Below are 16,402 nucleotides of genomic sequence, written 5' to 3'. Positions count from 1 at the left end.
AGAATACACATTCACTATCTCTTCCTGTCCTCATTGATCCCCTTTTTCTTCTCCTGTTTTAGAGTTGGTAATCTCACCATTCATCTACCAATTCTGAAAACCTTCTGAGTCTTTCTTGTTTTTTTCCACCTATCATTTTGCTGTCATCAAGTCCTACCAGTTTGAGTCTAAAGATTTCTTTCTTTCCTTTTTTTTTTTTTTTTGGNCCTTTTTCTTTCTTTCTTTCTTTCTTTTTTTTTTTTTTTTTGGAGGGGGGGGGTACTAGGGATTCAACTCAGAGGTGCTCTACCACTGAGCTACACCCTTTAGTCATAATATAATATGATAAACATTTTAAAATATAAATGTAACAACTACTCATCCATATCTTTTCTAAGAGTAATTATATTTTCCTGGTCAGCAAAACTATGAAGTTAGTTGGTATCTGTTCCCACTTTGCAAAGGAAAGAACAGGCTCAGAGAAGATGCCTTGCCCAAGGTTGCAAAGCTGAAAAGGACATAGGCCCTATCTTGAGTTCCATTGCAATTCCATGTAATCATTCTTTATTAATTGTATAGTTATTTAATGACCTATTGTATACTAGGTACTGGGAGTACAATAATCAATAAAACAGAGTCCATGTCCTTTCTCAAAGAGTTTATCATCTAATGAGGGAGAGAGAGAGAGAGAGAGAGAGAGAGAGAGAGAGAGAGAGAGAGAAAATGAACCCCCACTTGCCATGCAGTGTGATAAGGTAGAGTTAAGTACAAAAGAACTATGGGAAAACTTCAAAGGCTGGTTGAAATAATACATAATATTCAAAACCATCTGATGTTCAGCTCAGCTTACATTTCCATAATGACATGAGTGAAATCCAAGTTTTCCATCTTTGGAAACCTGCTAATTTTCAAAGTCTTTAGCCTTTCACAACCCTAAGCCAGAGCCACTTACAGCTAGTGTCTGGGCAGTGTGCGTTGAAACTTACTCAGCTATAGGAGGTTTTACCTCAGCCACAGAAACAGACGCGCCATTCTTCCTTCAGAGTTTCATCAAAGTCCAGCATTTAGGAGAGTTCCTGATGCAAATAGTAGATACTAAGTAAATGTTCAATACATGAACGAAGTCTCTAAAATCAAACCTTCCTTGTAAGTTGGTGTAGGCTAGTCTCACCAGGACCAACCTGTTTGTAATGCATTACTTAACCTAAGTATGGGTTTCCCAGTATTCCTCTGGAATAGGTACTTATTTTATTTGTTTAGTTTTTTATTATCCTTTACTAACCAACTGAACACAAACATGTCCTCATAAAAAGGTAAACTTTTAATTTTTGTTCTAAAGCATGTTATTTCAATCTTTCATATCTAGTTTTACAAGAAGCAAAATCTTGTGTAATATTTTACAGTCATATTGAAACTGCTGAAAGATCCAACATGTCTAGATGCAGATCTTTGCATAATTAGATATATTTTTATTATCTGGTAGATTATGAAAGATTCTATGGGTTTTAGGATCTTATTGTTATCATTCTTTTCTTTATGCATTATTTTATTTTAGTACAGAACTGGATATTGTACCCAGGGGCATTTTACCACTGAGCTGCATCCCCAATCCTGTTGATTTTTTATTTTGAGATGGGGTTTTGCCAGACTGCTGAGGCCGTCCTTAACTTGGGATGCTCCTGCCTCAGCTTCCCAAGTCACTGGGTTATAGTTATGCACCACATGCTAAATTTATTGATTTCATTCTCAAAGGCTATTAATTGTTGTTTTATCCTGACTTTCAGGTAAAGAAGATACTCCCTCATTACTTGGTCTCTGTGGGTCTCTTACATCAGTGGCAAGTTACAAGTCTCTAACAAGCCTAAAATCTAATGACTACCTTGCAAGTCCTACAACGGAGATGACAAGTCCAGGCCTAACTCCATCCTGAAAAACTATGTGAAAGTTGAAAGTTTCTATATTGTAAATGTTCAGTTTATGTAAGTTCAACTGCTGGGGAGACCTTTGAAATTTTATATTGTTCTGGTACATGTCTGGAATTCTGCTTAGAGTGTTCAGTACTCCATGTAAACTTATAAGGGGAAAAATAATGGTCCTGACATTTTTTCATTTAAAAAAAACTTATATTTGTCATTGAGAAAGTTTAAAATTGAACAGGCTTTAAAAAACTTTTGAAGATTCTCCAAATTAATGATTCATTCAAATTGTACATAGTTAATATTCAACTGATTTTTATATATTTCTTTACATATATCTTAGTGATCAGAGACTGAGATCAAGGCTTTATTCCAGAGACTTAAGCTAAATATTTTCTTTCACTCAGTGGTCAAATTTTCAAAATAAGACAACTAAATTCAGTTTTCCACTAATTTCTAACATTTAAATGCCATATGTTTAATATTAGGGCAGTGTTCTAGATTGCAGTTCACAGTGGTTTTTCAGTTTTTTTGGTTTTGGGTGGTTTTGTTTTGTTTTGTTTTGTTTTTTTGGTTATGCTGGGGATTGAACCCAGGGCCCTGTACATGCTAAAGAAGTGCTCAACACTGAGCTATTCCCTAGCCTGTCATTTTTTTCTTCAACATTTATCATTTGGTACTAATTAAACATTCCATTTAATATTTTATAAATTTTGTAGGAATGTGCCTTTTTTGGCAATCACTGATTTTCTTTGTATGGGTCATAGGTAAAGTATATTATACAGAGAGAAAATGAATAAATTTCTTATTGTTGTTTCCCCAGGATTTTCATTAACGGTTGTCAGTTTTTAAATGTGATCAGGTATGTCTGAAAAGTTGGAGACGTTTCAAATATAGAAGGAATGCTAGAAAATGTTATATCAGGAATGATTTTAAGTTCAGCTAAAGATTGAGAAGCTTTTAAACAAGGATCACTAGAATAAGCACCATACTTAATAATAAATAAATGCCTGACATACAGTGCTATTTTTTCCTCCCTTACATGTAACAATGAATTATGTCATGCGTGTTTTATGAACTCTAGCATCATGTCATAATCTCATTTTTAAAATGATGTTAATATTTAAAAGGTCCCTACACTTCTACAGGTAAATTAGTTTTTTTATAGTCCATATTTTAAATCTTTTGCAATTTTTAAAACAGCTACATTTGTCCCTTAAATTTCCACCGTATCAAAAGTGAAAATATATGAAACATATTTTCTATAGTAAGAAATAAGGAAAACATGATTAGCTGTGCCAAAGAAATTTTATACATTGTTTACATGAAAAGGCCACAATATTTATCTGGAATGTCATATGGTATTTTTGTTTATTACTAAAACATTACATTCAGAGGGCTGGGGATGTGGCTCAAGCGGTAGCGCGCTCGCCTGGCATGCGTGCGGCCCGGGTTCGATTCTCAGCACCACATACAAACAAAAAAAAAAACATTACATTCAAACATAGTAGCTTTGACATATAGGAAAAATGTTCTTCCTAAAACAATTTTTTTAAGAAGTGAATTACCTGTTCATTCTTTGTATTAGAAATGTAGGAGTCTGGTGGTTCTCTGCAATATTTAGAGCTTAGTTTCATAATTTGGAATATAAAATAAGGTCAGTCTTGTATGTGAGACAGTCCAAACAATGTCATTTCAGGGACAAAGGAGACCTGGAAGCCCTTATAATAAGCTATCTTAAGTGTGCCAGGACATACTCAGAGCTTTATTCCTTTACCTTAAGGCTTTAATATTTGTAGAAATGCAAATGTTCTTGAGAAATGGTACCTTTAATCTATTCTTAATTCTGTATACCCTTGACAAGAGTGAAGTATCCAAAGCAGTTTTTAAGAAGCATGAGGAAGAAGGTACAAAATAAAGACATTTGACATCTTGGGAGGATGGAGTAAAGAAATGAATGAGGAGGGAACTTTGGGAATTTTAGGCTAGCCTTGAGCAGCTTTCCTAAGAATTTTCAGAATATTTAAATGCTTAATAATTCATGGTCCACTCTCGGCTGACACATAGGATCCTTCAGTAATTAAAAAATATTGTTAATTTTTTTCCATTCATTTTTAAAATGTAGAAGGAAATTCAAGGTTCCATAATTGGTATACTTTTCAGATTTGTCTACTGGGAACAGTAATTTGTGTATCTTAACCTGCTGCTAAGTGCAGATTTAAACATGGCATCTGAGGATCAGGACTTTTCCTCCTTTCTTGGAGCTCTTGGAATAAAATTCATTGGCTACTGTGAAATTCAGGTTTTTACACAGTTCATTTCACACTAGAAGTAGTTTGTAAATTTTGCATGAAGAAACAATGTATGTCTTAACCTTTAATTTAAGTGGTAGTGTTTCTTTTTAATGACCCCTCCCCCAAAAGAATGCTGAACTATATGTTAATATTTCCATGTGTATTTTGTTGCCTTGATGTACTATACTTGTTGCATGTATATTAAAGATTTTGTACCCTGCATTAATAGATTTTTTTCCTTGACTAGAAGGTACCAAATTCAAGTTGTACACTGAACTTTTTGTTTCAACACATGTGGTAAATATATATTATTTTACACCTAAAATACTAATAGGAAAGTGGATTTGGAGAAATCCTTATTTCAACCCAAATTAAATACTCTGTTTCACCACATGACATTTTCGTCAATAACAGACAGCGTATGTGATAGTGGTCCCACAAGATTATATTGGTGTTGAAATTCTGTTAGCTAGTGACATCATAGCTTTCATAATGTCACTGCTGATAAAATTCTGAGATGTCTTAAATGTAATTATGAGGGCTAGAGGATGAAGGAAAAGATGAGGAATGTTAATCAGTTAACAATTTGCAGGGAAAAAAAACCAACAAAAAATAGTTCACATTCCTGATAATATGTTGAATACTTAGATCTCATCACTTTGAACCACCAGGACCACCAAACCTTGTTTACATATCAACTTAAAAAAAAAAAATTTACATGTTGATTAACTTTTATTTTATGTATTTATTTATATGCAATAGTGAGAATCAAACCCAGTACCTCACACATGCTAGGCAAGCACTCTACCACTGAGCCACAACCCCAGCCCTACATATCAACTTTTCAGACTAGGGTAAATATCCGAACCAATCCAGAAGCTACAGTTGGGACTGCCCTACCTTTCCAACACTTCACCTGCCCTGTTATAGTGCCTCTCATATCTATAGTCAATGTAGGTTCAATTTATGGTTTCCTTCCCCAAATTTTTGTTAGAAAAGTACTTTAGCCCTATGTCTTGTGGACCTTTTTCTAACTGCTATCAGCTTTGATGCTGGTAGTTGTGTAAACTTGTCAAGACCTCATCCTTTTCCAGGCTGACATCTGTAGCAGCTCAATGAACTCTTTTATTCCAGAGATCCTGTGGTCTCAATTTTGGTTTAATATTTTTTGATGGCAGCAACAGGATCCAGTCTTCAAAGGAGCAGAAGGGGACATGATCCCCTCAGGGCTGAGTACATTGACATCATAGCAGCACTCTCATCCATTCAAGGTAAGTACCTCCTGTTTGACCATTCGGAGGCCCTGGAATTGAACACCCAGACCTTGTAGCTATCACATTCAGGCTTTGTGGAGTCCATTCATTATGGGCTCACCTGGAAATAGCTGCTCTGGACATCTGTGGCAGAATTAGCAGTCTGGAAAACAGGTGAGTTGTCATGGGAATGCCCTCAAATTTGGAAAAGGAATACCTTCAAATTTGGTATGATAGCCAAGTGCTGTGGAACATACCTGTAATCCCAGCAATTTGGGGAGGCTGTGGCAGGAGGATAAGTTCAAAACCAGCCTCCACAACTTAGCAGAACCCTGTCTCAAAAAAATTTATTGTAAAAAAATGGCTATTGAAGTGTCTCAGGGGTTGAGTGCCCTTGGGTTCAATCCCCAACAGCAATAATTAGATGGAATGGATAGATAGACAGACAGACTGCCTGGAGATGTACCTCTCGTACCTCTGAGTTCAGTCCCTAGTAAAATTTTTAAAATAGTAGTATATTTGAGTATATTGTGAGGGGACTCCCTCAAATTTGCTATCATATCTGCCGGGGGGGACTCTTGAATTCAATTTTGATTTTCTCTTTTTTCTGGCTATTTTGTTTTGTCTGAAATACTTTAACCCCATAGTGACATCTGGTGGCCATTCATGTAGTTGCTATTTGTATATTGGCTGCTTTCAGTTAAATCAACATGGTTAACTCTATTATTCAAATGAGGAAGAATTAAAAATTCACTCTGAATTCAAGACAAATTTTTTCTTCTTGGGCTCTTAGAGAAGTTTTTAGAGACTTTCCAGAAGTATTTCCACATTGTCCATTATGAGTAGTGGTTTTGTAGGGCTTGTTACCAAATAATACTTTGTTCCCAGGTTAGAGGAACATTTCTGACTCATCTGAAGGGGGCGCAATATGGGACTTCTCTCAGCACCTCAGGCACCCTGATAAATGTGATGTTCAGGGCCATCTGAGATCCAGAAAAGGGTAGCCAAGGTCTTCCTGGTCACACTCTGGGAGTGACACAAGCAGTACACTGAAACTCAAAACATTCATTTCCTGTCCTTAAAACATTGATTTCCTGTCCTTGTTTGAGAGAAACTTTTATTAGTTATATGTAGTCAAAATCCTAAAACTTCTGACTGCCTTCATAAATGCCAGCTTATGCTAAAAAATGTAGAGCTGAATGTGCACATTTTTTTTTTTATCACAATGGATTAACTCTTCTAACGATTACAGGTTTTTAACAAATCATTCTTTTTTTTTTCAATCTAAATTAGAAATCAAATGTACTGAATAATTAGAATGGGAAGTTTATTTCACTGATACACTAAATCTGGTAGATGATCTGTAGACTAAAATTGCTTCCCTGTTGACCAGGTACAGTGGCACACACCTATATCCCAGCAACTCAGGAGGCTGAGGCAGGAAGATTGCAAGTTCAAGCCAACCTCAGCAGGTTAGTGAGACTCTGTCTCAAAACAAAAAAGGGCTAGGGAATGTACCCAGTGGTAAAGTGCCCCTGGATTCAATTCCTAGTACTGAAAATTTAAAATAAAAAAAAAATGCTTCCCTGCAAGATTCTCTTTCTAAAATGACTAAAAGCTAGAATTTACTAAAGCAAGGAGCTTTAGAAAGCTTTAAAGAAGCTTTCCCTAATACCAATCTTCTTCTTTTTCTAAACCCTTTATCCAACTTTCCCAAGACTCCAGAACCTGAAAACCTAAAGAAGCTGCATAAAGTATAAAGGTTAATCCCTGAGGTCAAGCACACATAGAATATGCTTTCTTTTCACTATCCCTTAAAGAAATATGCCTTAATATTAGTGACCTGATTAAGAAAACAAGCTAAGAAGTGTATGCTGGGCAAACATTCTATCATTGTGCTGTACAGTACTCTAGGATAAATGTTATAAATGAACTCTCATATTTTCAAAACTCCTTTTTAGTAACTAGAAATCTTAAGGGCATGTTAAATAGATACTTATTGAATGTCAGGGTCATTTCTAAATAAAATTTCTTAAACATCAATTATTAAACATAAGTTTACAGTTGATATGATGAAAAGTAAGTTCTATATGAACTTGGAACTGTGTGTCCTTTTTCAAAATTTTTGTTATAAGGAAGCATGTATTTCTAAAAATTATAAAATTGCTAGGCAAGGTGGCAGAAGGCTGAGATAGGAAGATTGCAAGTTCAAGGCCAACCTCTGCAACTTAGCAAGATCTTGTCTCCAAATTTTTAAAAGGGGGAGAGGGTGCTGGGGATTTAGCTCAGTGGGTAAAGCACCCTGGGTTTCACTCCTCAGTACCAAAAAATAAAAATAAAATAAATTATAAAATTGTGTTGGTCTACAGAATGCTGGTTCACAATTGCTAAGGATTACTAATGGTAACTGAAACTAAAAATAAAACGGGAGATAGTATATGAGGAAAGCAAGATATGTTTTATGAAGGAAGTTAAGGAATATGAGGATATGTTTTTGTTAAGGGAAAAAGAAAGTAAATTCTGTGCTAAAGTAAAATGATAGTTTGTTCCAAGATACAAAAAAGAGGTATAGGGCTGGGTCCAGGAGATAGCTGTGTAAGTTGAAGGACGTCGGCTGTCAAATTTGTGGCTTTAACAAGATTGAAATAATGGCAGGTCCAGAAAATGATGCCCAATTCCAGTTCACTGGTATTAAAAAATATTTCAACTCTTATACTCTCACTGGTAGAATGAATTGTGTACTGGCTACATATGGAGGCATTGCTTTGGCTGTCTTATACTTCAAGCTAAGATCTAAAAAAACTCCAGCTGTGAAAGCAACATAAATGGATTCTAAAATGTGTGACCTCATCTGTTAAGTTCCCATCCCTGGAGAAGCTAATGTCAACTCATCATGTAATATTCAATTTGTACAATAAATTATGAACCTGGAAAAAAAAAAGAGGTATAGGACAAACTAAAGGCTGGACAAATTCTGAAAGATTTGAGAGTTATAAAAGGGTATGGAAAGAAGTGGATCTTGTGGAAGCTTTATGTGTAATCAAGTTGATATACCAAAAGTGTACTTGTGGGAAATTCAAGTTTGATACCCTGTGGTTGAATACCCAGAGATTTCTTGGAACGTGGATCTTCTCTTCCTAGGAAATTATGAGCAGTTTTTTAAGTAATCAGAATAGAGATAAAAGATTCTGATACTTCTTGTGTTTTATGCCTTTAAAAAAATTTTTTTGTAGTTGGTCACGGTGTCACATGCCTGTTATCCTAGCAGCTCCAGAGGCTTTGGATCACAAGTTTTAGGCCAGCCTTAGCAACATAATGAGATCCTGTCTCAAAATAAGTAAATAAATAAAAAGAGCTGGGGATCTAACTCAGTGGTAAAGCACCCCTGAATTCAATCCTCGGTACCCCACACACATACACACCCACACACACACACACACACACGTTGTCGGTTTTGTTTCATAAATGATCTCATTTTAATATTAAAAACCTTTTGCTATATTTGGCAAACTTTCAAAAATCAAATTCTAAAATCAAGCATTTTTGGCTTAGGACTAGGTTTGGGATTTCCAGGGGACTCTTGCAAGTTCAGAAAAGATATAATAGACTTATTTGATTTAAATTATATCAAGAACATAATCAAGCTGTGTATGGTAGCCCACTCTAATAGTCTCAATGGCTAGGGAGGCTGTGGCAGGAGGATTGCAAGTTCAAAGCCAACCTCAGCAACTTAGTGAAACCCTAAGCAACTTGGGGATGTAGCTCAGTGATTAAGCACCCCTGAGTTCAATTCTGGTTATAAAAAAAAATATCGTCAAATAAGAAGAAGTGATGGTTATCCTTGAGTTATGTTTGTATTAATATTTTCAATATATGTGCTGGGAGCCATTAGCCAAGTAGGTATGACAATTTCCTTGCCAGCGTACCCCATGTTGCAGTGACATTGAATGTAGGTGACCTTGCTCAAGGACCAAGGCGGATTAGGGTGTTCGCGGATTAGGTTCCAGGTTTAAGGTTTAAGATTATTCCTGCTGGGAATAGGGCGTATCCTGCTGCCTGAGTTCCCCTTGAGTTCTCACGGGATTCAGACAGTATTCTTTGGGAGATAGAAGCCCAGTGGAGGTGGATTTGGGCAGAGAACGTGGATTTCTCCAGAACGAGATTGTAGACGGCTGGTGTGAGTTCGGGAATAAAGAGTTGCTGTTTGAATCTACAAGCTGTGTGGTGGCTCGTGATTGTGTGCCCAGCCAGACTGCGGCATTTGTGCCCAGTTTTCAATATATGTTCAAAAATTAGATTCCTAGAAATATGATATGTCTTGGTATAGTTATAATTCTAATGTTAGATTATAGTACACCATGGAATAACCAAATTTCTTTGTTAATTGTGAACTGTTATTAGATCTTTAGCCATGACTGTTTTAAGTCTTGTCCAAAGTTAAATTGTTTTGTCTTGGGGCTTAGAATGTGGCTCAGAGATAGAGTGCTTGCCCAGTATAAATGAGACCTACATCAATACATCAATAAAAATTCACAACCTTAATGAACTCTTGAGAATGCAGAACACACACACTTTTATAATGAGAGTCTAGGGCTACAGGAGAAAGATGCATAGGTTTTTCAGTTATGACTTCAAAGGGGTAAAACCTGATTTCCTAAAGAAGTTGTCTCTGAATTATTCAGTATCAGTACTCGAAGAGGCCTATAAAGCTTCAGGAATGTCTTTGAGCAAGAGGAGTCATCAGATACTCTGGATTAATTTCAAGAGGAAACATAAAGGTACTGTTATCTTCCTTGTGTTCCCATTATATATATAGTAAAACAATCTTTTTTAGTGACAAGGAGACTGATCTTCCACTTCACAGAATTCCTGATACAATTTTGTGGAAGAGGTCTCTAAAAATTCTTTAAAATGCACTAGAAAGATCCTTTGAGTTTCTTCTTATGAATTCCTATGCAGCCAAAGTCAAAGAAATTAGGTGGGATCCATATTTCCCACTTATAAAAGACTAATCCACTTGAATGGTCTACCACTTCCTTCACCAACCTCAAGCATCATCCAACCAGTAAGAGAAGTTGCTGTGGTAATTTTGGTCTTAGGAATATTGATTATTTTGATTGTGCTACACCAAGCTGGTCAGATTCCTTATCCTTCAGACTATATTTAAGGTACATATTTATTACATAGGTAGTGACCTACCAAGGCAAGGGTGGGCTTGCCACTATAGACAGCTGGCAAAAAGAAGGACAGTGCTTCCTAAGACATTATTACTCCCCTCTCTACACAAAAATCCAGACTCAACCAAATGAAGAAACAAAAGGAGCATGCTCAATGCCAAGGCAGAGTTGGATTTCTTATTCCTGCTGATGGAGTGTAAGTAAATGTATTTGAGCTGAAACCTTTCTGCCACCATTGGTCAAACAGCAGAAGACACTGCCAAAAGTTTTGCTGCCCAAGAACAGTCCCAGTTATGTAAATCAGTGGACTGAACCCTGCCAGCTTTATGCTTGTTCAAAAGATTGAAGTAGCTATGCATACCTTTGCAGAAGCAGCCACTTCCTAGAAAAATGTTGACTCCTGATGGTGGTTAGCTGGGTTCTCTTCCCCTTCCCATTAACCACCTCTTATTGTCAATAATTGAGTTCAAAGAAATCTCACCATCATTACCTATAGCTTTCTCTCTTTTGTGGGACATGATCCAGGAATAAGCCACCTAGGAACATGGACACATTTTGAGCATAAAAGAGCTAATGAAACATGATTAAAAAAATAATGCAAGTATTTATCAGTGATGCTTTCTCAAAAAGGCCTTAATGTAAAGGGGAGATGATAAAAGAAAAATTGTTAGCCATCCCAAATTTAATTACATGGCCTACAGAGTGATAAAAGGAAGAGATGAGGGAAGTTAATCAGGTAAAAAGCTTGTATTAGACTTTTTCTTATTCTTAAATGTATGTGGAAAACTTGACATAAATCTAGGCTGATCACCAGGGTCACAGCCCTCTGTTCAAATATAAACTCTCCATACTGTTAACAGCAGCCTATCCAAAAGGAACAATTACTTCTTATGGATGGCCCTTCTATCCCAAAGCTTCTCCTTTGTTTTATGCTGCCCCTCTTACCTATAGCCAATGTAGGTTCAATTTATGCTTCCCCTAATTTTCTTTAAATATTTATTTTTAAGTTATAGGTGGACACAATATCTTTATTTTATTTTTATGTGGTGCCGTGGATTGAATCGTACTAAGTGAGTGCTCTGCCTCTGAGCCACAACCCCAACCTCATGCTTACTCTTAGTTCTAGGGCTAGCGGACATTTTCCCAACTGCTATCTACTCTTGCTGCTGGGAGTTGCAGAAACTCGTTTCAGGATCTGGTCCTTTTTCCAGCCAGCATCTGTAAAAGCTCAATGAACCCTTTTACTTCAGAAGTGCCCAAGATAAAAGAGTTTTGGTTTAAAATGGCACAGTGCATTACTCATGTTTGCAGTGTGCCGATGTAAGCAAACCTACAGCCAATTGCACATATAAAAGCACAGCATGTACAATTACATACAGTATGCAATACTTGATGATAATAATAAGCTGTTAATAATATAGTATTTGCCATACTATATTTTTATCATCTATGTCAAAATATACTCCTACTTATTAAAAAAAAAAGTCTACAGTAATACAGTGTGTCATGTTAGGTCACCAGGTAGCCTTAGACATGTTGATGCAACCAAGAAATCATGTAGTGTTTGACCTGTAATATCTAGGTTTATGTAAATACAACCTATAATGTTTGCACAACAAAGAAATCACCCGATTTTTCAGTGTTTCCCCATGGTGAAGCACCAATGGCAACATGATGTACTTTAGAACAGGCAATGTCTATTGAAGTGGTATAACTTAAGTAGTGATCTGGCAGGGTTGCTGATTTAATTATGAAAGAGCTATGTTTGTTTTCTGTAAAATAGGAATACCATTTTCTTGGCAACAACGTGATGGATCCAGGATGTGAACATTAAATCAAATTATATACATGTTTGCCAGCCTAATAACAATCAGAGAGAACTTATCCAAGGAAGGATGATATTTGGAAATAGAGCAATGCAATGTGAATAGTGTGCCACAGTAAACTGTGTTCAAAAAGGTTGAGGCCAGGGGAAGGTTGGTTTTTTTTTTTTTTTCTATTTGAACATTTAAAAATTTAACTGATAAAAACACAATTCTACATATTAGCCAAGTACCATGTAATATTTTGATGTGTGTATACACTGTATAATGTTTACATCAGATTAAACATATGTCTCCTCAAACATTCACCCTTTGTGGTAGAAACTTTCAAAATTCTCTCTTCAGCTTTTCAAGTTGTCCAATACATTATTGTTGCCCATAATTATCCTTCTGTGCAATAGCACAAGAACTTGCTCCTAACTATAACTCAACACACATTGATCAATCTTCCCCCACCCTCCTGTTACCTACTCTCTCTGGCCTCTGGTAACCACCATTATATCTCAATTTCCATGAGATCAACTTCCTTTGATTTTACTTAAGGGAGATCAAGTGGTACTTCTTGTTTCATTACTGACTTGTTTTGCCTAAGATAATGATCTCTGTTTTCATCCTTGTTGACACAATGATAGATAGGATTCCATTCTTTTTATGACTAAATAGTATTCCAGTGTATATATTTTCTTTACCCATTTATCAGTTGATGGACGGCATATATTGTTTCCACTTTGTGGCTGTTGTGAAGAGTGCTTCAGTGGATGTGGGAGTGCAGTTCTCTCTCTAAAGAGCCTGGGTTCCTTCCGCAGTACTGCAGTTATAACTTTCCAACCGAGCTATATCCCCAATCCTCAGTAGATGCCTGATTTCATTTCCTTTGGATATAAACCCAGAAGTGAAGTTGCTAGGTCCTATGGTAGATCTGTTTTTAATTTTTGAGGAAACTCCATACTGTTTTTCATAATGGCCATACTGACATTCCCCCAACAGTTTGCAAGGGGACATTTTCTCCAGATTTTCATCAGTGCTTGTTAGTCTTTTTGATAAATGCCATTCTTGCTGGGGTGATTTCTCATTGTGGTTTTGATTTTCATTTCCCTGGTAATTTACTGATGCTGAATATTTTTTCATGTACCCATTGAACATTTGTAGGTCTTCTATTAAGAATGTCTATTGGGGCTGGGGTTGTGGCTCAGTGGTAGAGCGCTCGCCTAGCACATGTGAAGCACTGAATTCCATCCTCAGCACCACATAAAAACTAAAATAAAGGAATTGTGTCCACCTACAACTAAAAAATATTTTTTTTTTTCTTTTAAAAAAAGAGTGTCTATTTAGGGCTGGGGCTGTAGCTCAGTGGTAAAGTGCTTGCCTCACATGAGTGAGGCACTGAGTTCAATCCTCAGCACCACATGAAATAAAAATATTGTGTGTCTATCTACAACTAAAGAAATTTTTAAAAATGTCTATTTGGATATATTGCCCATTTTTTAATCTTTTTTTTCTATTAAGTTTCTGGAGTTCCTTATATATTCTGGACTTAAATCCTTGTCAGATATATAGTTTAGAAATAGTTTCTCCAATTCTGTAGGTTGTCTCTTTATTCTGTTGTAATCCTTTGTGCATGGAAGTTTTTCTCATCTAATGTAATCATATTTGTCCATTTTTGCTTTTGTTTTCTGTGCTTTAGGGGTCTTGTCCAAAAAATCCTTGCCTATTCCAGTTTCCTGAAGAGTTTCCCCATGTTTTCTTCTAATAGTTTCATAGTTCAGGTTCTGGAGTTAAGTCTTTATTCCATTTTGAGTTGATTTTTTGAACTAGTAAGATAAAATGGGGGTTAAGTTTGCTTTTGGTTAATTTTTGCAGAGTTCGAGTGTGAACCCAGGCCCTTTAGGCAAGTGCTTTACCATTGAGCTATATCCCCAGCCATAGTTTCAGTATTCTGCATGTGGATATCCAATTTTCCTAACCCCTTTTATTCTCCAATATGTGAACTTAGCACTGTGTGGGTTAATTTTTAGGCTTTCCATTCTGTTCCATTGGTCTATGTCAATTCTTATACAAATACCATGTTATTTTGATTACTATAGCTTGTAGTATATTTTGAAGTCTGGTAGTACGATGTCTCCTGCTTTGTTCCTTTTACTTTGGCTGTGTGTGTGTGTGTGTGTGTGTGTTTCCATATAAATTTTAGAATTGTTTTTCCTAGTTCTGTAAAGAATATCATTGGTATTTTGATAGTGATTGCATTGAATCTGCTTTGGGTAGTATAGACATTATAACAGTATTAATTTTCCCAATCCATGAAATGAATGTCTTTCCACTCTTTTGTGTCTTCTTCAATTTATTTCTTCAACATTTTGTAAGTTTTGTTGTAGAGATCTTTCACCTCTTTGGCTATATTTATTCCTAAATATTTGTGTGTGTATAAATGGTTCTGTGTTACTGTGCTGTTGATTTCTATTTCAGATAATTCACTTTTGGCATATAGGAATGCTACTTGTTTTTCTGTGTTGATTTTGTATGCTGCAACTTGCTGAATTCTAATAGTTTTGTGTTTGGTTGAGAGTTGGGGTTTTCTATATATAAGGTCATGTGAACTTGTGACAATTTAACTTTGATCTAATTCACCCCTTGTTTTTTATATGATTGTGAAAGTAGGTATTCTTGTTTTTTCCAACTCTTAGAAAAGCTTTCAATTCTTCCTAGGAAAAAAAGGTTTATAGAGAGGAAGATTACATAAAATATTTTGAAACAATAATGCTTGGCTATAAGAATTAATAACAAGGATGGCACCAGACCAAAGTCAAGGAAAAGAAAGTTGCTGGGTAGAGTGTAACTATTTTTTTGTGTAGATTGTAGTTCTGGCAGACTTGTGATAGTTATCAAGTGTGTGTGTATGAATCCTTTTTTCAAAACTGCCCAGCTTTTTTTTTTTTTTTTTAATTGGTTGGTGTTGATACAAACTACTGATGAACCCAGCCTAATTCCATTTTAAGATTGGGAACCATCTCATCTCAAAGTCATGAAAAGTTAATTTCTGTTTTACTATAAATTACTGTGATTTCTAAACTTGCTTGGAATGCCTGCCCGTGTCTTGAACTCACCCATGCCTGGTTTTCCCTGATCAGATAACAATCCTCTCTAAAACCTTAGTGGAGCCTCACAAATCCTGGCTCCCTCTGATCAGATAGCAATCCTCTCTGAAACCTCATTGGCACCTCATAAATTCTGATGTTGGGATATAAATTTATTTCCTACCTTAAATGTTAAGCCATATAGATCATTAATTTACTATCTACCTTTGTGTTATGCTTCTCAAAATCCTGTTATCTGTAAGTTCTCAAGACACCTGCCTTTGCAACTTTTTATGCTATAAAACCTTGTTCTTGGAGAGCTGGGGATGCTGGTCTCTAGCCCGTGTTAGGAGAGACAGCCGCTGATCAACTCTGTGTACACAAATACAAGCTTGCTTTAATTTGATTTAAAATTAGAGTTGGTGGTCTTTTCTTTGCATCAGGGTTCAACACTACTCCATTTTGATTCTAACAAAAATTTATAAATTCTAAAAAGGTAAATGCCAAATGCAGGCTAGTATTAATTATGGTTGCCAGAAACTTAAGAAGCAAACTAAGTCAGTTTTTATGTAAGTCATTTTTATTTTACATGCAAGTTTTCAAGTGGTTATGTATGTATCTTAAATTTACAACCTCCCACCCCAGGGCTTCACATATATTAGGCAAATATTCTACATCTAAACTATATCTCCAGTCCTTTTATTTTTTAAGTTTTATTTTGAAATACAATCTCATTAAGTTGCCCAGGCTAGCCTCAAACACAGTTCTCTTGCCTCAGCCTCCAGAGTCTTTGGGATTATAGGCATGTGCCACTATGCCTAGCCCAAACTTTTAAAATGTTTTTAAGTAGGTCCTTCATTGTAAATCCAGTTATCTTTCCCAACTCCAA

At 35.9% G+C, this 16,402-nt stretch overlaps 2 protein-coding genes across 3 annotated transcripts in view; both read left to right on the top strand.

Moving 5' to 3' along the window:
• The window catches only part of Rundc3b (RUN domain containing 3B), a 129,634-nt gene extending 125,223 nt beyond the window's left edge, over positions 1–4,411 (top strand). For both annotated transcript variants that reach the window (XM_048785453.1, XM_048785452.1), the window contains one exon: positions 1,764–4,411. In XM_048785453.1, the coding sequence (XP_048641410.1) occupies positions 1,764–1,909 (146 nt within the window). In that variant the 3' untranslated portion in view covers positions 1,910–4,411. The remainder of the gene's footprint in view (positions 1–1,763) is intronic.
• A 3,605-nt stretch (positions 4,412–8,016) lies between these two features.
• On the top strand, positions 8,017–8,383 carry LOC107156304 (ATP synthase membrane subunit K, mitochondrial). Its single transcript, XM_015502332.2, has one exon. The coding sequence runs from the start codon at positions 8,091–8,093 to the stop codon at positions 8,265–8,267; it is 177 nt and encodes a 58-aa protein (XP_015357818.1). The 5' UTR covers positions 8,017–8,090; the 3' UTR covers positions 8,268–8,383.
• The last annotated feature ends 8,019 nt before the right edge of the window (positions 8,384–16,402 follow it).

The sequence above is a fragment of the Marmota marmota genome, unplaced genomic scaffold (assembly GCF_001458135.2).
Source record: "Marmota marmota marmota unplaced genomic scaffold, marMar, whole genome shotgun sequence".
NCBI lineage: Eukaryota > Metazoa > Chordata > Mammalia > Rodentia > Sciuridae > Marmota > Marmota marmota.
The sequence above is the reverse complement of the archived record's forward strand: the minus strand, read 5'-3'. Positions and strand labels throughout refer to the sequence as shown.

Excerpts from the sequence above, each read along its gene's own strand:
- LOC107156304 (XM_015502332.2), top strand. The coding sequence starts at position 8,091 with ATGGCAGGTCCAGAAAATGATGCCCAATTCCAGTTCACTGGTATTAAA.